The sequence below is a fragment of the Micrasema longulum genome, unplaced genomic scaffold, assembly GCF_059751315.1.
Source record: "Micrasema longulum isolate JH-2025_06_02 unplaced genomic scaffold, ASM5975131v1 h1tg000136l, whole genome shotgun sequence".
NCBI lineage: Eukaryota > Metazoa > Arthropoda > Insecta > Trichoptera > Brachycentridae > Micrasema > Micrasema longulum.
The window spans coordinates 252,981-279,739 of NW_028277342.1; the positions used below are offsets into that span (position 1 = coordinate 252,981).

The 26,759-nt window shown below is 31.9% G+C and overlaps 1 protein-coding gene across 1 annotated transcript in view; it reads right to left on the minus strand.

Annotated features, from left to right (window-relative positions):
• The window catches only part of pyd (zonula occludens-like protein polychaetoid), a 197,193-nt gene that overhangs the window by 142,423 nt on the left and 28,011 nt on the right, over positions 1-26,759 (minus strand). Inside the window, 1 exon segment of the mRNA XM_088242416.1 lies at positions 2,161-2,218. Within this exon segment, the coding sequence (XP_088098542.1) occupies positions 2,161-2,218 (58 nt within the window).

A 26,759-nucleotide genomic window follows, 5' to 3' on the forward strand; every position in this document is an offset into this window, starting at 1 on the left:
ATAATGATGAAAGTAGGTTGAATGCTGTCGAAATGCGATCCCTCAGGCGAATGTGTGGTAAAACGATGTATGATAGTTGCACAAATGTCGAGATCCGTGAAGTGTGTAAGGCTGAGACATGCATTATTGACAGAATCAAGAAAGGGGTGCTGCGTTGGTTTGGACATGTAGACCGAATGGACAGCGAAAGAACGGCTAAAAGGATCTGCGATGCAGATGTTGATGGATGCAGAAAACGAGGAAGACCGAGAAAGACATGGCACGATCAAGTCCTTCAAATACTTGAAGATGGACATGTCAAAAGTAGGAATAATCGGCGTGCGTGCATGAGAAGATGTATGAATGTAGAGGAAGCGAGGTCTGTATGCCAAGATAGAGTGTTATGGCGTTCTATCCTCTCTGCCTACCCCTACGGGGAAACGGCGTGATGGTTTGTTGTTGTATTTTCAACCGAAGCTTACCCATATTTTAGAGATAAAACAAATAGGGGTTGAATAGTAAGATTCTTGGAAGGTTTGGAAAGGTAAAAATAAGTATAATTTGGAAACCGTATTGAATAGAATAATCACAAAAGGCTTTACGTAAAGGGAACGCTTAGAAATTATTTTGAATATACGAAGTTAAAGGCGAACCGAGGAATATTGTTATTAAAATATTTTAGTTCAGAAATTTCAACTACCCACGCGCTGTGAAGCAGCGAGACATATTATAATCTAGTATTGTTTTACATTTTAAACAAATTGCTTCGCCTAAATCAAAATACACAAACAAACAAATATGGTTCTAACAATTTGAGTTGTTTGTTTTATGGAATGAAAACAGTTCCATCTGCAAGTTTTTATTTCTTCTATATACACTTATACCATCTAATGGATACTCAGTTCAGTTCAGTGCCAAAATACGGTGTTTATTGGCAAAAAAAAAACATTAAGTACATACTTGCAATACAAAATAAGTGTTTGATATGTAAAAATTGCAAGAAAATATTCGTAGCAGCTTCACTAGATACTAAAATACCCGTTCGAAAGCTATATATATTATATATACAATATAATATGGGTCCTCAGTTTGGTCTCCTCATTATGTTACCCATATAAACAGTATGGAGAAGGTCCAACACAAGTTTTTAAGATTTATAAATTTCAAATTAAACTTTCCAATAGAAGAGCTAAACTATAAATGTTTAATGAAGCAGTTAAAATTAATATGTATTAGTGATAGAAGGGAAATTTCAGATTTAGGGCTGCTTTTCAAATTATTAAATAATGTTCTTGACAGTCCCGAACTTTTAAATTGTGTGAATTTTTATGTGAGACAGCGTTGGACGAGACAAAATACTTCTTTTTCTATTGATTTGCATAGTTCAAATTATGCCAAATACTCACCTATTTCACGGTTCCACATGTTAGCAAACAAACATGGAAACATAGACTTATTTCATTTATCTTTATACAAATTAAAATCATTATTGTTTAATCACTTCGTTTCTAAATTATAAAAATGTTATACTTGTTTTCCTGTTTATGCTATGATACATCGCCTCTGTTACTCCAATACTTTTTTATTTAAACCCTTTATTTATTGTTGCTTTGCTGCATACCTATGTTATAATTTCTTATTTTATTTTCCTTTACTATTTCCATATTTTCTGCTGATTTTATTTCATGTATCAATATTTTTTATACTGTGTTCAGGTGTTTTGTTTTATTATAATTGTTTTACAATATTATTTTATACTTTGTCAAAGGCGTAAGCAGTCGAAATAAATGAATAAATATACACAATAATATATAACAATAATAATAATATTAAACCTTAAAAGACTGTGCTAAAAAAGTCACTTAGCAAATGGTGCTGAAACGTGGTGTTACGTTAAGCAAAATACGAGATATTTTCAAATATTTATATTTTCAAATACAGGTATGTAAAAACGAAAAATTCGTAAGTTTAACTATCTATTTTTCAAGATATATATAAATAACCCACACGAGTAAATCATAGCCAAACAAAAGTTAAAGGAGTAAGAAAGTGTTAAAAGTGTCAACTGTATCCATACAATGTGTGAAACAAACTGTACTAAATAATACAATGTCAGGTGGAACCTTGTTATTTCAAGGGATCTCAATAAAGATACTAAATTGAAAAAAATAATTATCATACCTGTTTAAATTGCACTCCAAGACCATGCTATCTTTAAACGTCTCCAGCAAATTCACACCTGCAAAAAAGCAATAAGTCAATTAAATGCGAAAAAGGTGTTATAATAATTTATTATATAAGTGTAATCGAACATACGAAGTGCGAAACCAAACACGCGTCAAGTAAGCTTAAGCAATTTATACGTATCTGTTAAAAATGATAACATATATTCTGGACACTTCATCAATATGTTTTCTTGGGTCAACGATTTATTAGAAACCCGCTAATTGATTGACACTAGAAAGGAGTGGTTGTAACGTTACACATTTGTAACACTTAAAATCGTATTGCAATCTTATTAAATTTAAAATAAATATTTTGCAATTCGTTGTAGATTTTCAAAAAATATGATCATGTTTGCATATACAATTTATTTTTGCTTAACAGAATTTATTTCATAGGCTTATATCTTTGCACTTTTTGTTTATATGCTTACTGTTTTTTCTTGCATACCTTTGTTATTATTGTTTTTTTTTTTACTTAGTAAAACTTTTTATTATATCCTTTCTAACTAATTTCACATACTTTTTCTGTATATTCTGTATTTATTATTTAGTATGTTAGCATGTATTTTATTTTTATTTTTTGTAAATGCCTTTTGGGAGTTAATAAACAAAATAAATAAATAAATACAATCTATGTTGCCGTACTTCGTTATTTCTTATTATTTTGCAAATATGTTTGTTTACTAAATATTCTACGGTCTACGCTGATACAACAGTTTAATTTAAATAAATAATAATAAACGAAATAAATATCATAATAAAATAAAATACAATAAAGCTATAGTTTAGCCCGATGTAACTACTATACAAAAAAGTAAAATAACCCAGTAGTCTTATTCAGTTGGGAAGGAAAGGAAATGAAAGCTTATTAAACTACATTGCAAGGTAAGTAATATTATCCACGACGACTTAAACATTATACAATACAAAGATAAGAATGATAAAATTAGTATATATATTTAAGGGTTCGAACCGTCGCGTCAGTAGGGTCGCAGTGAGTCACATCTTGCTGGGGGGTGTGATCCTATTAAATGCTGCGAATGCCCAGTTGCATTCCACTGGCAACACTACTGACTAGTCCAACTCGTTAGTGTCCACGTCGCGAACCCTGGGCAATGGGATTACGCTCATAACGGTGTGATCACAGCAGATAACGAGAGGATAAAAGGCGAGTTTCTGGCAGCACAATATTTTCATAAAGGTTAACTATCGAACTTCAATATATAATTATTTGAAAACATAACACGCCGTTTTCCCGTGAGGGTAGGCAGAGAATAGAACGCGACATCACTATGTCTTTGCATATAGACCTCGCTTCCTCTACATTCGTACATCTCATCATGCACACATGCCGATTATTCCTGCTCTTGACATGTCCTTCTTCAAGTATGTGTTGGATTTGATCGTGTTACGTCTTTCTCTGTCTTCATCGTTTTCTGCGTCCATCAACATTCGCATCGTAGATCCTTTTAGCCGTTCTTTCGCTGTCCATCCGCTCTACAAGTCCAAACCAACGCAGCACCCCTTTCTCAATTTTGTCGAGAACGCTTGTCTCAGCCTTACAGAGAGCACGGATCTCGACATTCGTGCACCTATCAAGCATCGTTTTATCACACATTTGCCTGGGAAATCGCATTTCAACAGCATTCAATCTACTTTCATCATTATTTTTCCAATTTCATACTTCGCTCCTATACATAAGAGTCAGCACCAGACGTCCATTGTAAACTGCTAGTTTTGCCTCCTGCGACAAACATTTCAACATGATCGTAGAACAACGACACATAAGATTTTCTTCACCTTTACGTGAGATCGGTTTGAAAAAAAAAACAAACTTGATAAGTGCAAAAGTATATCATTTGATGCTTAGGTTATACATATTTTAATTTTTTCAAACCTGGAGTGATATTCCAAACGCTTTCGCGGCCGTAGAACACACTTTTATTTTATTTACATACAAAATACGCGAGATAAAAGTGTGTTCTACGGCCGCGAGAGCGGTTCAGAATAGCACCGCTGGAATATAAAACAGTTATATACCGTATTTTGCGGATAATAAGACATAAGACGCATCCTAATTTTTGGTTGAATTTTCAGAGTAAAAAAGTGCGCTTATGGTCCGAAAAATACAGAAACCTTTATCAGATCAAACATAAAAGAAAGTCAATGTCGCATTTCTCGCATATCCGTCGTTTTTATTTTTTAATATTTATTAATATTAACTAAAAAAATAGCATACATAATTGTATTGTTGTTCCCGAAAAGCCGAGGCTTGTCTGCGGGTTACATTACATATCTTTCTCAGTCTTTCCATTCCTAGTAATTTGAAACCATTCATTTATTAAAATATCTGCATGTGTATCTCAAAATTTAAAATTTTGGGTTTTTCTCACTGATGCTTTGTGCTAGTAAAAAAATATTCCCTTAAATTTCAAACTATAGCGATAAATACTTTTGATTCATTCATTTTATTTAACCTACAAAAATTTACTATGCATTTCGGAAGAAAAAAAAACAACTGTTTAATTAAATAATTAGCTGAACATGGGAATTCAGAGAAGCAATCAATTGAATTCTTTTTCGCACTACACTACCTAATTATTTCATTAATTACTGTGTCTAATTAATAATTACAATCTAAACAACTATTTATTATACCCCTTGAAGTAGTTCTAAAAATAAGACTTTAATCGCTCCAAATTCCCACAATTTATGTAATAAATTCTGTTGAATTGAAATAATACTTACCTGATGAAATAGGGAAATAATCGCATACTACGAATACCGATAAAAATATGTTAAATGATTTTTTTTTAATAATTGTATTTTTTTTAATCCATATGTCTATTGTGGAGAAATGTTTTCGTATATAACTTTCAAAAGAAAAATATTAAAAAGTATGTCTTTAAAAACACAAAAATTTTGACATCAAGATTTGTGGCGATGTTCTATTTCAATTTAACGACACCCCGACTCAACACGTATTTTCTAGGGAGTCGGTGCAGGTTCACAGGCATGGGTCGTTCCCGGTTGTGTCACTATAAATTGTGTCTCTGTAATCAACTAATGTATGTATAATGTTTTTTATAAATAAATAAAATAACAAATAAAATAAAAAGGGTCACAAAGTTCAAAATTTTACCGAATCGTAAAGTTTTAGGGGCGTGGCCAATGCAATGAACTGTTTTCGCGGGAATTTAAAAATATATATATATATTTTTTAATTCAGTGGACATTATCTCATAGACCCTTAATTATTTAAATGTGTAAAGAACGATATTTCCCATTATCCCCTAAAATTAAAAAAAAAAAGGCTTTTAAGTAAAAATATGTTTTAAACTATTTTTCAGTCTCGAAGATGCGTAATTAGGAGAAGAGCTTTTTAATAAACAAAATAATAAGACCAAACAAATAAATTTTATTAACATGTTTATTAAAATTCAATATGGAGTTTTATCAAATATCTACAAAAAATATGAAGATTATAAATAATATTTTTAAAGGTTTAATTAAAGCAAAGGTAAACTTTGTGGTAAATCATTTAAAATAATGTAAGTAAATAACAATTTATTAGTTAGTTTAAATTAGTTTAAATGATTTACCATAAATTGTTGTTATTTACTAATATTTACTTAGATGTTTAAACAATAACAATTTTTCAGAGTTTATAAATAATTTAATGACATCAAACCTCACTCCACATTTTCGTGAATACTATGGTGATGATGAAGGCGTATTTGAGTATTAACATGTTAATAAGATGAGAGTCCTGACGAGGAGACCGATACCGGCAGGCATTAGTTATAATTATAATAATACAATGGTTATAATATAGCAGCGAGACTTATTTTTGGAATCTCTAGGTTCAGTCATATCACTCCACTACTTCGGAAATTAACACTGGATACGTTTTCCACAAAGGGTGGAATACAAACTCTGATGGCTTACGTATAAGTCACTTCACAACTCTGCTTCGGAATATCTAAAGAAACTATGCATTCACGATGAACTAGCTAAAAGACGTCGTACGCTTAGATTAGGTACATCTACGTCGAGAGGAAAAGTTATTATACCTCTACACAACCAGCGCACTAAATTCGGTGAACTCGCATTTGGGGTCGCAGGCCCTATGGCATGGAATGCTCTCCCAGCAGAAGTGCGAAACTGTGAAAGTGAAGTAATGTTTAGGAAAAACTTAAAACCCACTTGTTCTCAAAATCAAATAAATAAATCCATAGAATGTGATAGCAAAATAAATTGTTTTACTAAAATTATAAATTAAAGTAAAAATTCATTCATATCCATAGAATCTCTATATAAAGCGCCCGTGAGATATAATATTACGAAAATTGAGCTATTTAAGTTATATATAATAACAATAATAAAAATTACATCGGAAGTTCTTTTTACACGGTGGATAAGTTTTTTAATTTTTTTTTTATTATTATTATTAAAACATATAATACAAAAAGTACATATTATTATTAATTTTGAAGATGTTTTTTAAATTGACCTAAATTTAAATTTACTGTCTTATATTTCACTTAAAGATTCTTCTCATCGTTTCTTTGAATCCCTTAAAATAAATATGTGTTTATGTTTTTCCTTTTTTAAAAAAAAATAAAAAAAAATGTTATTACTATTTTATTTTATTTTTACATCTGAGTATGTTTTTCATTCTTTATTTCCATTCTTAATTCTTAATTACTCTTACAAGTTTTCTTCATTTTTAATATTATTTCCATTTGTAAATACTCACTACAAACTACAAACCTTAAAATATATTTTTTTTTCACTTAAATTTAAATTTTTAAACAACTTTCATTTATGTTTTCTTTTTCCTTCTCTTTTTTATACTTTCATAATTAACATTAGATTTAATTGCTTTTTAATATGGAAACTTCACTGGTCCATTAGAATTAAGTCCAATTGTGTAAAATATTAAACTTTGTAACTGTACTGTATGTTTCCTGAATACAAGAAAAAAAAATAAAAAAAAAAATAAAAAAATATTATACTCCCAGAAGTTATTAAAGGAACTCATTTGGGACCGTACATAAAAAAAAAACATTTTTGGGACAATACATAATATCATACATTGTTAATACATCCGAAATAGTAGGAAAACATTATTGTATAAGAAACATAAAACACAGTACTTTACACCATCTATATAAATTATATTAATAACTATCACTCTCAAAAAGATTTAAGTAATATTTTTTAACTCCGACACTTCTGGGCTTTTTATTCGATTTTTCGTGTTTTAGCTCATCGGGCAGTTAATTATATTCGGAATGGCCAATAATTTCCAAAGACCTACTGCCGAACTTTGCTGAGCGAAACCTGGACACATGAAGTAATGTGTTTTGCAATTGTGAATAGATGTGAATAGTTCCATGCAGTACCGTGTAAAAAGAGGTTCCGGTGGACTTAAATAAATCTTGGATGGGTTCACAAAAAATACGTACTGTTGATGCAGTTTCTTCTAGAAGTTCATTTGATGGTATATTAATAGGAGTGTGTGGCCATTTTCTTATTTACGAAAATTTACTATTCTTTTTACGACTTGAATTTCAAACATCAAACGTCGACTTCCCACTTGATGCAGTCAAATTTTACCACTGTTAATTGCTAAAGAAGCTTTTTATTGATGAAAATAAACTCGGTTGCAGACTGAAAAGTTTTAAATCAGTAATAAAGCTACGCATTGATGATAAGTGGTTTCAGTAGTCGTGCTTCGTAATTACTGTCAGTTTAGTGAACTCGTCTTGATAAAGAAGCGCGAGATTGCATCGGACTGGTGATATATTCATTAGCATTAGCACCGTGAAATCATAATAAATTCGCAGTAGCATTAGCACATTCTAAAATTACTGACTTGCTAATTTGAATTATTTATTTGTTTTTGAAATAATAAATTACTAGTAACACTCAGACAGACACACAAAATACAATTTGTCTTTGTCTTTAAAAGATTACAGGGCGTTTAAATAAACAAAAATAATAAAAATCTTTTGTTGAAAACGTTTAAGGAGTCTCCAAATATACCAGTGTTTCTCGCAATGTCTGCGTAGTTTCCTATGATATTGTCTACACTACTCAAAATGCTAGATAGAAGGTTATAATATCCTGTATTGGAGTAGAAATAATCAACTTAGAATATATATGGGTTACGTAGTTGTGGGTAACCATGTGTATTTATTTGCATTATAATAAGCGATAAAATAAATTATATTATCCGTCATCATCATTTCCCTTTCGCACCCAGAGGTGCATACGACACTGAATTGGTAAATCAAACGCATAGTATTTCAATAATTTATGTAACATGAAGGTAAGGTGATCTATCTTATGCTCCAGGTTAGGAACAATGACATATTTCAGTTTAAACAACTTTTAAAATCAATATTTCAATCCATCCTGCCAGAAATTAAACCCATGACCTTAACAATGGTAGGCGACGCGCCAATCATTTCACAACGAGGCGGACTTATCTGGATTTCGATATTAATTTTTACTTGTGAGCAGCCATCGAGTCGAAAACACTCGTCTAGGGTTCTGGTTTTTTTTTCTCACAGTACTGTATTTTTCCTCCACCTGGACACGAAAAGTGTCAGAAACAGCATTAAAAATTAAACAAGTTGTACACTAACAGAAGCGTCGCTTCGTTGCGCAATTCTAAACCCAAACGACCCGTTGTATTTCTGTAATCTGAAGCTAACTTCGTGGTCAATAATCATAGAATGGTTTTTATCCGCATGGGCGACTATATTAGGTTACTATACCTCTATCATTACATATACCACATTACAAATTAACGATGCAGTACCTAACAGAATTGGTAAATTAAGAAATCATTAAGAAGACGCACCAATTGGATTAGCCGTATTTAGCGCCACGAAAATCTCTCGCATATTAGGTATTTTGGGAGAAACGAAAGAGGACGCGAACTATAAAGGACGACCACGCCGAGAATACCTCGACCAAATTAAAGAAAATATGAACTACAATCCAGCTTATTTATAAAATAATTCAACATGACATTGACAAAAGCATCAAATTTATTATGCAAGTCATTTTTTTTTTTTTTCAAAAATACAAATCATATGGCCAGTACACACAAACACACCCTTTTGTTGTACCACAACTTTATATGTATATTTTTCATTTAGAAACTTCGCTGGTCTCTCTTTAAACCATATCTTTATTATGTTATTAAATCATTTTTGACTGTTTGTTTCTGTAAAATAAAATAAATAAACGAGCCGCTGAAACCTGGCAATACTGTTATACAATAGCAATAGCATTAGAAATAAAATTTTACACGATAGGGTTACATGATTTGCATGCTAATTAAATTGGATAAAAATAGCAATAATCCCCGTGACGAGAATGGACATTATGAGACAAAGCATCGCCATCTCTAACGTCTAACTCAGTGCTTCATTTGGACTTCGGTTGGTATAATTTCATTAGTGGGTGTCTAAATTATCATTAGTGTTAATTGATAGAGCGACCTGGCCGAGAGCATCCATTATCGAAGCCGAAACCGAAACACATGTTCCTGAATTAAAAACATTCAAGGTTGATAATTTGACTCAACAAATTTCTAATGACGGAGAAATGACACGCATCAGAATCATCATCTTGCGGTTAATGACTTGTTCAAGGTACACGTGATATTTCTGCTAATACACCGAAAGTACATACTCGTATACGCGTACGTATGTAATTACAGTAGAACCTCAATTATTCTAGTTTTCGATTATCCGGATTGAATTCAACAGGCATACTCAAGACATCCAATGTTTCTCGTTGGGAAATCGAAGAATCCTAGATTTTAATTGAATAAGTGCATAATACTCATAATCCCTTCGTCCGAAAGTGGTATTTGTTTAAGTTGACTTTGTGTTGAGTATCTGGTGAATATATTATTTGTATGTATTGTATTGTTGGGTTATGTCTTTCGTTTATCCAAATTTTTCCAGATTTTCCAGATCTATCCGGATTTTCGGCTATCCAGACTACCCTCATCCCCAATTAGTCCGGAAAATATAGGTTATAATAGAGGTTCTACTCTACTTTTTTTATTTTTTTATTTCAAAATACAAAAATGTACAAAAACACAATTGTATTCCCATGAGTTAGCAAACTCATTCTGGGATTGATACAATTAAAGATTATCAGATAAAAATAATATACATTTAGTTGAACATAATTAAAACAAAAATGGACATATCTCGGAGACCTTTTTAAAAACAAATTATAATATATTATTTAACATTAAATTACATAGGTCAAGGGTTATCGAGAAATAATTTAAGGAAATTATTTTTTAGTGTTTTTTGATTTCCATTCGTAGACTGGTAAGAAATTGATTTAAGGTGAATAGGCAGGAGGTTATATTGAGTAGAGGCAATGTAAAGGAGTGACCTCAATCCGAATTTAGAGGAGTGTACAGGGGGTAAATGTAGACAGTTATGAGATCGTGTGCGATGGTTATGTATATCACTGTTAAAAGTAAGCGCTACATTTGAGTTTGATTTATGTTGCAATATTTGTAAAAAAGTGTTAGTTATTTCATATGAAGGTAAAATACTAAAAGGAATTATATTTGTCTCGGAATATATCTCCTTTATGTTTTTATCTCTAGGAAAACAAAATACATTTCTTATTGCTCTATTTTGTAGAACCTGTATTTCCGCAATCCTCTTTTTCGTCGCAAATCCCCAGACACAGGTAAGATAGGATAGATGAGAGTGAAACATGGCAAAATATACGGCCCGAAGAAGTGTTGTTGGAAGCATGTTCTGAAGTCTATACAGGATTCCAGCAATTGGCGCAATTTTAGATTTGACATGATCAAACTGATCATTCCAGGTTAGTTTTGAATCTATGGTTAGGCCTAAATATTTAGTAACATATTTTTTTTCAAGTCGATCTGAACCGATTGCAATATTCAAATTTATATTAAGTTTATTTCCAAATATTCAATAGTGGGATTTTTTGCATTTAATGTTAATTTATTGATTTTTAACCATATCGTAAGCTGGGAAACGTCATGTTCCATTTGATTTTGTAAATTCACAAGGTTTGGACTGTTAAAGTAAATAATCGTGTCATCAGCATAGAGTTGTATTGTTCCCATGAATTTCAAGTTCGGTAGGTCATTTATATAGATCAGGAAGAGAAGTGGGCCAAGAATAGAACCTTGTGGGACACCACATGTAATATCCTCCATTTCACTATGCTCAGCTCCCACTTCAGCAAAACATTTTCGATTTTCTAAATACGAGGTTAGTAAATCAAGAGAAGTACCACAAACTCCAATATGTTCCAATTTTTCCAATAAAATTTTATGGTTGACTGTATCAAAGGCTTTTTTGAGATCTATAAAAATTGCCGCAGTGTAAAGGCTTTTATCAAGATAACTCTGAATAGATGAAACAAAATCCAATGCTGCAACTTTTGTATTAGAGTGTTTTATAAAGCCGTATTAACTTTTCGAAAGGATATCATTTGGGTTTAGATATTTGTGAGTCTATCTTTAATTACATATTCAAACAATTTAGAACCAACTGAGAGAATAGATATCGGTCTATAATTTTGGACATTTTTACTACAGTCATCTTTGTAAATTGGTATTATTTTTGCGATCTTTAATTTATCTGGAAAAATACCCTGTAACAATGATTGATTAATACTCGTAATAACAACAAGATGGTCAATAAGTTCGTCTTTACATATTTTAAATAAAGATGCTGTAAGAGTATCTGATCTAGGAGCTGATTTAGATTTAAGGAGAGAAATTAGTTTTGCGATCTCATTTTTTTTGCAAGTGGATAAATAGGTCTGTCTCGTGGTCTAAAGGTCTGCGCGTTTGACTATAGTATTTATATTTTAAAAATGTATTTTTACTAGAATATTTCATATTAGGGGAGACTATTGTCCGCTATGCGGACGACGCTGTCATATTTGCTGAGACTGAAAAAGACCTGCAATCACTATTGCAAAAACTCAATTTCGCTAATCGAAAATACAATGTGACTATATCACTTGCAAAGACTAAGAGAGTATGGTGTTCTCTCGGATCCTGGTGGCACTGCTTTACCATGTTTTTCATTATTTATTGCATTATCACAATTCATTATAAACTTTGTTTAAAATAAATATAAAACATTGTTAGGGATTCCGAAGCCTTTTTAACCATCAAATTTGTAAATAAAAAATGTTGGTTCAATTGAGACAAGGGTTGGTGTAACAAAAGTGATGTCCAGGTGCACTGCAATTGGAGCATCAATGATGTGCCCTATGCACTGTTATGTGCGAAAGGAAATGATTTAATATACTAAGGTATGTAGGCGGTTAAAGAATCCAGTTCTGCGTGTGAAATATAACCGATGGCTAAAAATCCCGAAAAGGGAAACCAAGTGGAAATAAGTCCGCTCGTAGAGTAGCCGTTGGTTTCATCGCTTTCCATGCTTAAGGCCCTAAGTTCAGTTTCTGGCAGGATGGACGTGAAATATTAGTTTCAAAAGTGGTTCTACATTGCAGTAATTCATTGTTCCTGGACTGGCTCCTTCCACCTTCCAGGAAATAAAAATGATTCAAATGCGCGCTGCTATAGGAATATTAATGCAGTGACGTATGTACCACTAGATGTGGAAGGGTAAATGATGAAATCACTCGTAAAAATGCCCGAATTATAATATAAATTATTTTTATTTCTAAACACTTACATATATCAATTAACATATGTATGTATACAAGTATACATATATGTTAGTGCGTAAAAGTCTTTTTTATAACGCAATGAAAAACAGACTACGTTTATAAGGCGTGATTATCGATCGTTATTTTTATCTACTGTTTTATCAAATAGATTAACTATTTCAGCCTAGTTACACTTTCTGACTGTGTGAAATGTGAAATATTAAACATATAATTTATGCAAGCCATTTTCTTTGGGAAAATTCGCTATGGTGAGAAAAAATAAGTAGTTGAACGGCAGATACATCTATCCATTAGGTAATCATACATATATTCTTTGTCTGGGGATTGTAACACACGTACAGGTACACAGATAAACATGAAATCTACATACATCGATATTAAATTACAAATACATAATTAGAAATTAGATCAAATGACATAGCGGTTAATCAAAGAAATATTTTTTCCATGCAGCGACTTGCAAATCAATACAGTGATGATTTAGATCTATTATATACATTAATAACTTATATTTACATATAAGTTATTAATTTTTAAATACTCGATACACTTCCAATTATTCTTTTGACCAATTAGCGCTTTCACCCTCTAATGGGCATCTTCAGACTATAGAATAATTTAAATAAAATATACGTTCCTGTTTATAATTATGTGGCTTGGATTTATAAGGGCCAGATTTCATTTTTTCTTATCAACATTTTGAAGACGGTCGGTATCAATTAAAAACTATACATATTTATACATGTAATTATTTTATATACGCATACATTTGTAGTTATGTTTTTTTTAAGAATATTCGTTTCGGACACGTCAAACAGTTCATTATAACGCCACAAAATGGGTGAAAAAGTACTCTCCATAATATTGCCACAGAATTATGTCCTGAAATCGAAAAACAAATCAACCGGGGACTTGTAGCGCTCATTTTGATAGATGTACTCAAAACTATTAAAACTAAAATTAAACCTTTACATTCTGTCACAAATAAAGGTAATAACATTGAAAATATTAAAAATTAAAAAAAAAAAATTTAGACAAAACTTTAATTAATAATTTTGAATTCCAAACTTCTCCACCACTGCTATCAATATTCTCCATAATTAGGAAAACCCCATCTCTCCACCTCACACAGCCTTGCCACCCGACCCTATCACTACCTAAGTAATAATCTGTATATTTTAGTTAAGTTTATATTTACACCTGATGATGGGTAAAATTTTAATACCTGAAACTAGTAGAATTATTATATAAAACTCGTATGTGGTAAAAAATTACAGAGTGTTTTAATTGAAGTAAATTTTAAATGTATTTCCACAAAGTAAATGCTAAAACAATAAATAATATAATTATTAATTTAATTTATGAATAACTTTTTTGGAGTTTACTAGAATCATAAATTAAAATGTTTTGTAAATTAGCAAACCCCATGCATAGTTTTGTATTAGTAACGCTGAGTTTCCACTTTAATTTAAGAACATTAACATTTTCCTATACAAAAAAAGACGTTTGATAATTCACGTTGTGTTCAGACGTTTCAGTTTTTTTTCTAGTTTCTAATAAAAAAAAAGAATCTTGGACGAGTGTTTTCGACTCGATGGCTGCGTATCTCCACTCGATTCCCCTTTAAAGGATTTTAACTGATATATCGAGGCTATGCCAGAATGCATTTATTTTTAATGTTTAAATTTAATTTTATTTAAGCCAACAGTCTTAAATATATTATTTCAAATATTTTTTGATATGGGTGCAAGGTGTTGATTTTTTATTATGTGCCTAGAATAAAGATTACTCTTTCAAAGCTTTAAAAAAAAGGAAAATTGTGGGAGAAATAATGCGTTGAAAGAATAAAAACGCTTTGAATGCGATTATCTCGGAACTAAATTTAATGACATAATGCATTCTGTAAGTAAAGCCTTGATATATAGAAAATAAATTAACATTTACTCTCTGATAGTGAGGACTGAGCCCAGAAAACTTTAATATAATATTACAATGTTCGTCGGCCTCGTGGTGTAATGGTCAGCGCGTTTGCCTACCATTCAAGAAGTCTCGGGTTCGATTCCCGACATGGTTGATATGAAATATTTATTTAAAAGGTTGTTTCCACACTAGAATATTGCATAGTCTCTGAACTGGTACATGAAGCGTAAGACTGATCATCTTATCTTCATGTTACTATTTTTTATCAAGATACGCTGATATTGGTGTATCAATACAGTGATTATGAACCATTAGGTGCGGAAAGGGAATGATGATGATGATAATGTTACAAACAATATACAGATTAATTATTCAAACATAAATTGCATTTTGTATGGAGCCGAAAACGCTCGTCCGTGGTTTTGGTTCATTTTTAGACTCAGAACTGCATTTTTTATGGCAAAAATTTCTATGGCAAAAATTTTCAAAAATTTCTGGCACAGTGTGTTTAAAACATCTGTTTTAAAGATAGTTCTACATTGCAATATTTCAATGTTCCCGGACTGGCACCTGAACCATAAAACCGATCATTTTATTTTCCATTTAACAAAAATGATCTAAATATGCTGAAATTAGAGTACGCTGTGGATATGGAAATAATGATGATTGTTTAAAATAAATGAAAATAAGAACGTAAGATTTTACAAAATTCCCACAAAAGGAGTTTATTACAATGCGCTGTTGGGAATCACAAACCGGTAGGCGGCTCAAGTACACAATAAAGAAATAAATTTAAATCCGTGTGAAATGCCTCTTCCGGAGGCACTAGACCGGAAATACGAGCAGGAAGTGGGCTATGAGGTACAAGTACCTGATAACGTGATCTTCACATATTTACGAAAGCTTTTCAGATTACATTTTAAAGCGTCATCACGCTTTTTGATGGTGGTCTTCACCGTTACAATTTTTAAAGCTAAAATGTAAAAAACGGGGTAAAATTGTAAGGTACATTTTTTGTTATTCTTAAAATTACCCGTTTGCATGCATGTTTTCAAGAGATAGAAGAGTAGAAAAAGATGCTGAAAGGAGAATGAATGCGAGCAACAAAATGAACGGAGCACTAAACACAGTAATTGATAATAAAAATATGTCAATCGAAGCTAAACTGGCAGTGCACAACGGAGTTTTAGTCTCAACACTTATGTATGGAAGTGAAACATGGAACTGGCAGAGCAAGGATGAAAGCCGAAAGAACGCGGTTGAAATGCGATCTCTTATCCGAATGTATGGGAAATTAATGTATGACAGGGTTGATGAAATCAGGCGAGAGTGTAAATCTGAGTCAAGTATAATTGATAAGATTAAGAAAGGGTCTCTGAGATGGTTTGGTCACGTAGAACGAATGGACGACGAAAGAATGGTAAAACAAGTATATATGGCGAAAATGAACGGTAACGTGTGACGAGGACGACCAAGGAAGACGCGGCATGGTCAGATAAACCAAAATCTTAAGTCTGGTCATGTCAAAAGCAAACAGAACCGAAGGCATGTATGACAAGATGTATGAATGTGGAAGAAGCTAGGAATATATGCCAGGATAGACGTGTGTGGCGGTCCATTCTCTCTGCCTACCCCTACGGGGAAATGGCGTGATGGTAGTAATAGTAACCTCTATAGAAAACGTTTGATTTGTTTCATGAATTTCCAAATTTGGCATCTGGCGTATTTACATCTTTAAGTCAATTAATAAAAACTTTGTTGGTCTTCTTTATATCTTATTTTAGAACATAAAAAATGTGTAAAAATGCAATTATGATTGATGTACATGCTATAGTTCATAAGATTATTTTTATTTGTTCCATAAGTACCTTAAATTATATAACTAATAAGGACATTCAATTCCTCTAATATTCACATTCGTTTGAAAATACCCCTAACAAGGCGAAACAATTGTCACGAATTTTTTGTTTTTATATTTGTAAAAATAGAATTAAGTGTTCAGAAGACTCAAATCAATGTTTGTTTTCTTACATTATGAATAACATCTTTATTTATACAATTTAAACATATATTTCAAACAAGTACTGTCAGAAAAAAACGCCCAAATTCTGAGTGGCTTTTTAACATTTTTGAAAAAGGGGATATCGCACCGCAGAACTTTATATATTGATCTATGGTTATGGTTATATTGATCTATGATTAATTTTACTTTCACACATACGTGAACGTCAACAATTTAAGTCTTAGGCTATATTGTATGTAGCTTTCAATTTTCTTTGATGTCATGTATGTAGTGAACGAAGACATAAACCAACGCAGCAGTGCGTCTGTTTCTAGGACCAATTAGTAGAGAATTCGCAGATAATCTAATAAGAGGCAAAATAATGAATCTCAATAGAGCGTGACAGGCGTAGTGTGAGAACCGGCTCTTATATTATGTAGCTGTTATGGGGGCATTTCGTGGGAATATTTACAAGGGGAACTGTTCCATTTGCCTTGTAAACCCGTACCGGGCGGAGGTAGTAAAGAAAACTGTTTTGGGTGTGAAATAGAACCAGAACCCCAAAAGACGCCTCGTATAAAAAAATGCGACTGTGAACTAAAGAAGTTAAATAAAGATTTTAGCTATTTTGCTTGATACGCGTGGAATCAAAGAAATATAGATGACTGTGATGAAATGAGATACCGTTGCCGACGCACGCACCTGCACTGCGCGGTTTGACTTTTCTTCATGCAAACGTATTCCCGTATTTTCTCCCTGGATTATGGCTCTATAACGATGTCAATTTTAACACCCAGATATCTACCATTGGCGTATCCCTATCGTTTATTTTTGTTTTGTTGATAAATTGTCTTCTAAAGGAGCGAGGACTATTCAAAAGCGCTTAAAAACGCCTAGTTTTATCTGCTGCCTTCGGAAGTTCGGTATACAAATATGGTGAAAGAAAAACAAGCCGAAACAGATTTTTTACTTTTTCTTTAAAAAAATCGGTTCAGTTTTGGGTTAGGGAAAACGGGAATGCGAGACCTCGATTTTGTCGATTTTAGTTAGGCATAATCAATCCGACGTGCAGTTGTATTTTTTGCATAGTATTCGGGGAGGCATCTGCGAGAGATACAGCGAATTATATTTAAATACATATGCATCAAACCGCTCTATTCCGCATATCCTCTTGGAGTCAGAGCGTACACTAGCGAAACACTGCCGCACCGGTCAGCCTCCGTCCCCAACCCTGGACCCCGATTACAATGGGAAGTTAACATTTATCTTCAATTTTATCTACAAAGGAAAATTTAGTTTTCTGTATGAAAAGCAGAATATCCATACATTATTTTCTTCTAAACATGTTCAATTATAGGTTACCGGTGAAGATACTTTAAATGTACATGCAAATATACTTATTTTCGTAAACAAAAATTGTTTTTTTTTATAGACATTCGAAGATAACTGTGTTAACTTCCCATTGTAACTGGGGCCTTGGACCGCGATTATGAACGGCTTTCTTCATCGGCATAATATACTGAGACGGTATTCATTTAAACGCCTTTTAAACATGTTTTACATATATATATACCAATAAAGACAGACATGTATTTTACACAGAAATAGCAAAATATATCAATGATTTTTAGAAGAAAAAGAAAAATATTAAAAATATCATCTTTACATATTAGTATAAAAGTGGAAAAAACAGAAGTGCATTTTTAAATATGAAGGCAAAAGTGCATATCGATAAATATATGTATAAACTAATATCGCTATTAATGAACGATAGTGTGTATATTTGTATGAAAATTCAAAGGTATCTTCGTCATGTTTAGAAAAAAAAAATGTAAACATGTATATTATTATTATATAAAATTATAAAAAATGTATATTATTTTTTTCATACAGAAAACTTAATTTTACTTTGTAGATAAAATTGAAGATAAATTTAAACTTTCCGTCAGAATACGTACCCAGGGTCGTAAGGAGCCGATACACCGCGCTACTATATAGTACGGACAGGACTCTGAACTCAGAACGGGTACAGGGACCGTGGGCCGGATATCGACCTTTCTTTTTGGTGTTTCCCCTTGCAAGAAGGGCGTCAGGTCAGGAAAGGTCGGCAAGAGTTACCCTATGCAAACATCGAGTCGCCGCCTTGTAAAGGTCGAACGCTACGCACCCGCTTCGGCGAATGGTCAGCGGCGCAGAACGTATCTACTATCTACTCGCCTCGACTCTCAAGTCCCAAGATACATGTCGATATTGTGTCCTAAAGGCAAATCAGCAGATCATACACTCTCGCGACGGCAAAACGGAGAAACAATACACAGCATAACAACATTATAAAAACATCAGAAGAACTGGTTTAAAAATAAAAAAACACACTTATTTAAAACAATAAAAATATTTGCGTTATTATGATTTACCCAAATATTTCAATTTTGGGGACCATTTGCGGGTGGAGTCGGGTTCAAACTTTGGAGCTTTGGGTATGTATTCTGAAGGGAAGTTAAAATTTATCTTCAATTTTATCAACAAAGTAAAAGTAAGGTTTCTATATGAAAAATAGAATATATTTAAAAAATACATTTATAAACATGTTCAATTACCGGTTACCGACGAAGATACTTTGAATTTTCATACAAATATACACACTTTCGTACATAAATATCGATATTAGTTTTTAACGTCTCAGTATATACCGATAAAGAAAGCCGTTCATAATCGCGGCCCTGATACTAGTCACAGGACCACAACCCGAGAATTTTTCAAAAGAAGTTACATAAACATGTGGAACGTTGGATTTTCAAATAAAAAAAAAATTAAAACTTTATATCTTCTATCGCCAATAATAATTATTAATTTTGATTGAATCGGGTTGTGGTCCCGTGGCTAGTGTTGCGGACTCACGGATCAGATGCGGAATCACGGAAGAGAGATGAATAAAAAAAAATTATATATATATAAATTAGTACAAGCGCATTTGCCCAATATTTGACGTCACGATATTAATATCCTAAATTAATCATCTTCCAGGAAGAGAGAGTTGATCTCTATAAACACAGTCTAGATACAGTTTAAAACACGTACAGGTGGACAAGAGAACCGGATATTGCTAATTAAGGAAATAGCAGAAAATAATAATCAATCTCACGAGAGTAAAAATATCTCTGCAATTTGTTAATAAAAATAAATGTGAGATAAGTAATCAGGTAATCAGTGGACTTCCTTTCTCTGGTAATGCTGCAATAAATGCACTGTGAATCCAGATTATGAAGAATGCATAATTGCAATATAATTGCTTTATTTTTATAAGCCAGTTTATTTATTGAAGCTCATTACATAATTAAATTGGTATAAGTTGTAAATGACATAAGGCGTAAGAATGTATGCACTTATTATTATTTTGATTTTTTTTCACATGTATATTCGAAATTATATAACTTCAAATTGCTAAATAAATAAAATAGTGTAAGTCACTCTCCATACTTAAGAGCTATAGTAGGGCCAATTTAATAGGTCACATTTGACATTTGTCGGTTTTAGCTTCATAGTGAGGTGACCTGCTTAAAAACATCGATTAAAGTAAATGAATCGATTCAAACTTCAAACAAAATATATGTGAATTGAATTCAGTTGCTATGAAAAAGTACATATAGGTACTGTTATTTTATTTAAAAAATCATAAGTCGAATCCCTGTCCCATTATTATTTTCTATCGTAAATTTAAGGAACAAAATAAGATAAGTACATACTTTAACAAAACTATCAACATTCGATTTTTCTGGGTAACATCCCTAGTGTTTACAAAGAAAAAGGATTCACTGATGCAACATTATAACGACGTTTAGAACAGAACAACTTTATTATGTTTAGAATGGTTTATTAGTGAAAGTAAATCGTAAAATTACGTTATTTTGTCATTATTACAATAAATATGTAATCGTAATTGAAAAAAGTTAAGCAATTGTGCAGTTCTAAATTCGAAAAAATAAAATAATATTTTATTACCGCCCTTACAAGGTTATGTTGTTGAATTTTGATGAAGTGTCAAATGTGACCTATTAAATTGGCCCTACTATAGTCTCTTTTTTGAAAGTTATTTTAGTTTAACCTTAAAAAAAATATAAAGTAGATTGTATAGTAAAAAAAAAACATGTTTCTAAATTAATAATAATATATTATGTAATTAGATTAATACTAATAAAAAAAATAAAAAAATAGTTCAATCGAAGAAGACCGAGAAAGACATGGCATAACCGAATCCAACAAATACTTGAAGATGGACACGTCAAAAATCCTGATTACAATAGGAAGTTAAAGTTTATATTCAATTTTATCTACAAAGTAAAATTAAATTTTCTGCACGAAAAGCAGAATATGCACAATTTTTTTTCTTTTAAACATGTTCAATTATAGGTTACCGATGAAGATACGTTAAATTTTCATGCAAATATACTCATTTTCGTACACAAATGTCGATTTTGCTTTGTAGACGGTCGAAGATAACTCTGTCAACTTCCCATTGTAATCGGGGCCCTGAGGACGTAAGTCTCCTTGGTGGTACCCACATGTACGAAAAAATTGCTCGTTGCCGAACGAAAAAAGCTGACCGAAGGAGTTCTCTGTAATCCGGTAGCCTTAGCATATTTGTGCTGAAAGAAGGCAATCCATAAATACACTTTGTATTCAGAAAACGAAGAAAGTGAATTCTTCACTGACTGGGATTAAATCAGATCTGTATATTCCGACAGGACCTATAACAGGGCCACGGATAGCAATTGTATGCAAAGACAGAGCGATATGGTGTTTTATCCTCTCTGCCTACCCCTATGGGGAAATGGCATGATGGTTTGTTTTTTGTAATTTTCAAATCTTCAAACTCCAATATCTCAAAAACGGATTATCTTTTAAAACATACAAAGGATCAGTTTTATGTAGAATTTTACGAGAAATATATATTATTTGTACTAAAAATTTTCTCCGAAAAATTAACAGTTACATGTATTTACTATACCTTGTGAGAATAGACGGTGCCTAATATGTTTGCTTATATTTTAATTTAGCTTATTTGTATATTTTTTACCTTCTTCACTGTTTTGCAAACATATAATAATACTATACTTTACTTATAATAAACGCCGATTTATTTGGCACTGAACTGCACTGAATTTTGCTTATTGATAAATATATTTCAAAAATGGACTTTTGAGAGGGGTAAAGGGAGAGGCGGCCCATGATGGGGAACATTATGAACGTAGTTATGCAGAAAGCAGCCAGCCAGCCATAGAAAAGTGAAACGGAGACCTTTATAAAAATACTGAATAATCAAATCTACACAACAGTAGGAATGTTTTTGACTTTGACAAATGATAAACAATGATTACATTCGTTTTTTTTATATTACAAACAAGAATTAAATTTTGTATTTGACCGGTTTTAATGATTTTCAAAGTACCGCAGGATTTTCCTAGTGCTGTGGGTGTTTTCTGCAAATTGAGAAATGCCGTTTTTGTGATCGACACTATTTTCAGAAGGTGATTATTGCAGTTTTTTGTGTGAAAGCGGTCTTGATGTTTTTAACAGAACATAGAATTGACCTTACTGCAGCCAATAACATCAATATTTTTTTTTTCTAAATTGTGAACGAACTGCTTTCTACATAACTACGTTCACCTCTGGTTCTTAATTCTTATTAATACATCCCATATAAGTGTTTTCCAAAAGTTACGAAACCTTTTTTTTTTTTAATTTCCCTATTTTTTCTAGACTAGTTGAATCAAACTATGATGAGAGTGAATGCAAAATTATTATCTCACCCAAGCCCCTGTAATCACTTAACATTAAATCAAAAGAATTTAAATTACGATGCACAATCTTATTACATATATAAAGTTCACATACAGACAACAGTGGGTCCACTGTCTTGTGGGAACCAACGACTCAATAGGTACATAGTATTACAATAGAAGCACTTAGCAACTCGGTTATTGAACTTTCCATTACTGATAACATGTCCACTTTTCCTGCACATAATACTCTAAACGGTCTGGGATAAAAAATACCTGAGATTTTTACATCCATGAAGCTTATGAAAAAACACTTTCATTTAAAAATGGAAAATAAATAAATAGGTATTAAAGAAATATGACAGTACAAACATGACAGAATGGTGAATCTTACGCGATGTGTAATGTGACTGTGAGCAATTGAACCAGCTAATGGCAGGTAAAATCCTTGCCTGGACTTTCATATTTCCTTTCTAAAAGGTTTTCTATTTCTGTTCAAATATCTATGAAAAATTCAGTTCATTATAGGCAATAATCAATGTATTTTTTTTTGTTTTAAATGTGTTACAATACACCCTTCAGTAGGAGAAATCTCTTACAATATAAATTTACCAACATACAGAAATGAGATATTTTTTTATGTAGATAAAAATTATAATTAAAATGCCAACGAAAGTTAAAAACATTAAAGAAGAACAAGTCATTGAAATATATTGCAACAGAGAGGGAAAATATCTTTGAGAGATGGAGATCTGGGAATTTACAGAGATTATGACCTGACAATGGCTGGTTTAGTGGCTACTTTACACAATGTGTAACATTCACCATTTTGCCTATGTTTAAACACTCATATTTTTTTAACTCGTCCATTTGTTCATTTTTGTGAAACTTAAGAGCTACAACCGTCATTGATGGGGGTGAGATTCAGCTGACTGAATCAATTACCCTGAAATGGGCGACGCCTGAAAAACGTTTTTGAATTTTTATACTTTTATTTATTTATTTAACTTTTTGTACGTAATGTTATTTGTACATTGGCGGGCTTATTGCCAAATGGCAATTTCTTCCAACCAACCAATAAAATAAAAGTTTTATTTTTATAATTCAAGTTACAGAACATACTCAATAGAAAAAAAAGATTAAAAAGCAAAAGATACATAAAAATAGAAATAAACGTATTTGTTTATAAATTACCTTAAATCAAAACTATTACTCAATGGGAAAAGGGAAAAAAGAGTAAAGAGGAAAGGAGGAGAGATTAAGGAAGAGAAAGGAGATGTTTCTTCAGACGTGATTTAAACAGAGATAATCTACTTCTCATACCAGTAAGTTTAATCAACAATATTTTGAGTATGTTTAAATGCTTGTAGACAAGGCTGGATTCCACTCCCAGAGAGTTATTAAGATTTAAATTTAACGCAACAGAGAGCGAAATTATTTTTCAGAGGGAAATATGAAAGTCTAGGCATCGGTTTTATGACCTGTCATTGGTTGGTTTAAGTGGCCACTTTACACGCTGCGTAACATTCACCATTCTTTCTATGTTTCAACGCACACTTTTTTCAACACTACCATCTAAATTTTAATCTCGATAGGGAGTGGAATCCAGACGTGTCTACGAACATTCGGACATATTAAAAATAATGTAGAATACTTCGAAATAAAAAACTGGAAGATAAAAACATAAACCTTTAATGAGTTATATGAAAATGTCAAAATATATATTTTGAACATTTAATATACATTTGGCCTCGACACTCGAGCATCAAATTATTGTAAACACTTGACTCGCCAAAAGAGACGAGCGGGAGGTTTCTATACATGTCGCATGTCATTAAGTTTCAATGCAATCGTTTTTTCTCGTGTGTAAGGATAAATAAACGCATGTTTCTCAATGCAATTTATTGCGAACGGGTCTGATGACGCATTGCTATGCAGTCATCAAGTCCTATTTTCCATATTTGTATTTCGATAGATAGAAAAAACACCCACTTCATTTCGGAAGCATACGACAAAACTCAAACGCAACGTTTATGACTCACTTTTAGACGAAAAGCTGTTAGATATGAAATGTTATGTATTTATTCAGATAATGAGAAAGTTCAGTGGTTTTTAAAAAAAAAAATATTTGTTAATAGACTGTTAAACTAAGTAAAAAATTTTTTTTTAATTTTTATATATCGTATTGTCGGCGCTACGATTTTTCAAAGTTTTGTATTTCTGAAATAACTCCGCGTGTAACGTCAGAGGTTCATTTCCGCTTATTCTCATTCAGTTCTTCCCATTGGTCCAGAAGCGACAAGCAGACCGGAAATCTTCCATAGCTCTCAGATCATAGGTTGATTCACATGAACCAGTGACGTCATTGAAAATAGTGCGTTTTTATCAAAATATTTTTTATTATTTTTTCTGTACATTTTCAAGATACTTTGCAGTACAATTTAATGCTCTAATTTTTACCCCGCGTAAGAAAAATAAATTTGTATCCAATTTCCCGTAGGTCTGAAATTCCTCATTGTAAAAAAGAAAAAAAACAACTATTAAATCCTACATGTACAGCGTTACAACGGTTTCATTAAAAATATATATATTTTTTACCCTGAAAGAAAGGTTTATTTTTATTTTTATGGGAGTTGCTTTATTATTTACCTTGCTTATAATACACAAGGTAATATTCAAAAAGTGGATTTTTCTGCAATTAAATATCTTAAAATTTATCTAAACTATTGGGATCAGGGGGGATATATTAATGTGGGCTAATCAGGAACTTCTCAGTATTTGCTCACGTGGAGAGGAAAACTCTTCAAGAGAAGCCGGCCTGTTGGCAGTAGTCAACAGGCCTGCCGTTCCACTAGAAGAGTGTTCGGCATTTTGTTCCCTTCTTTGGTTTATTTTACCAATTGCCTGCACTATATTTAAAAGAAAGAAAGGGTTCAGCATAACAGAATAACCATTTTAAAATAACAATTTTATTTTTTACCATACCATACCTACAGGCTAAAATAGGGGGGTTTCAAAGTTTAAAAATGTTCTGAACATTTTACAAATAATTGTGATCATCCCCCGTCTCTCTCTATATTTGTACCTTTCATTTATTACAATACTTAATTTCACAAAAAGCATGTATATAAATAAATGTGTAAAAGATAAAGAAACGTTATATCTTAAGAAAGGCATTAAAAAACTGCCAGTTTTTTCATATTGTATCAAGTGGATACTTAAAAAATCATATTAGGATGGATGGTCAAGTAAAAACCTTAGGTACTTAAATGTACATCAGCAAAATTGTGAGTAATATCGTGTTCACGAGCGTATTACTGTAATTTGAGCGGGACTTAAGTGAAAATACATAATTAAACTAATATAAAAATGAGAAAAACAGTATTTTTGTTCAAGAATACAATGATTTTGGATTTAAGATTACTGCTTTTGGCAATTACACGCGAAATGCTTGAAAAGCAGAGTGGAAGACGAAATATATTAGATAAGTGAGGGTTAAATATTTCTGTCTGTAAATAAAAAAGTCAGGGATGGTATTCTGAATCTTTTCTACCACTAGATAGAGGGTGATTAATTTGGGAATTTTTATTTTTTGCATGCGACTACACGTTGCTTCATATATGGCCACATTGAAAATTAAACGTCAAATGATGTTTAAAAATCCGAAAAAACTAATACGGTTTGGTCAATTTAACCTTAATCAGTGTTTTGATTAATGCTTAAGATCGCAAAAGTGTTTTTAAATAAAAATCATCATAGTAAAATAAATATAAAACAACTTTGTTTTTAACCACTTATTTTTATTTTTTCTACCGACCGGTTTTAAACAAACTTCTTTATCAAGGTATACTTATATACTTGTATAAGAAGCGTTATAATCTTACTACTTTTTATTATTATATATTTTTTAATTTCATTAACACACTTAATTTCTTTGTCAGTTTTAAAAATGTGTAAATGGTGGCTAGGTTTCTTACCGTCAATGCGCTCTGTAGCTGCAAGACGTACTGGGATATTTACTTATTGTTCAGCGCCCTTAGAGTGATTTTCACATAAATGGCGGTATGCAAATTATCCAACTGTATATACATAGTAGTTTTACTGCTATTTTTGTCTTCA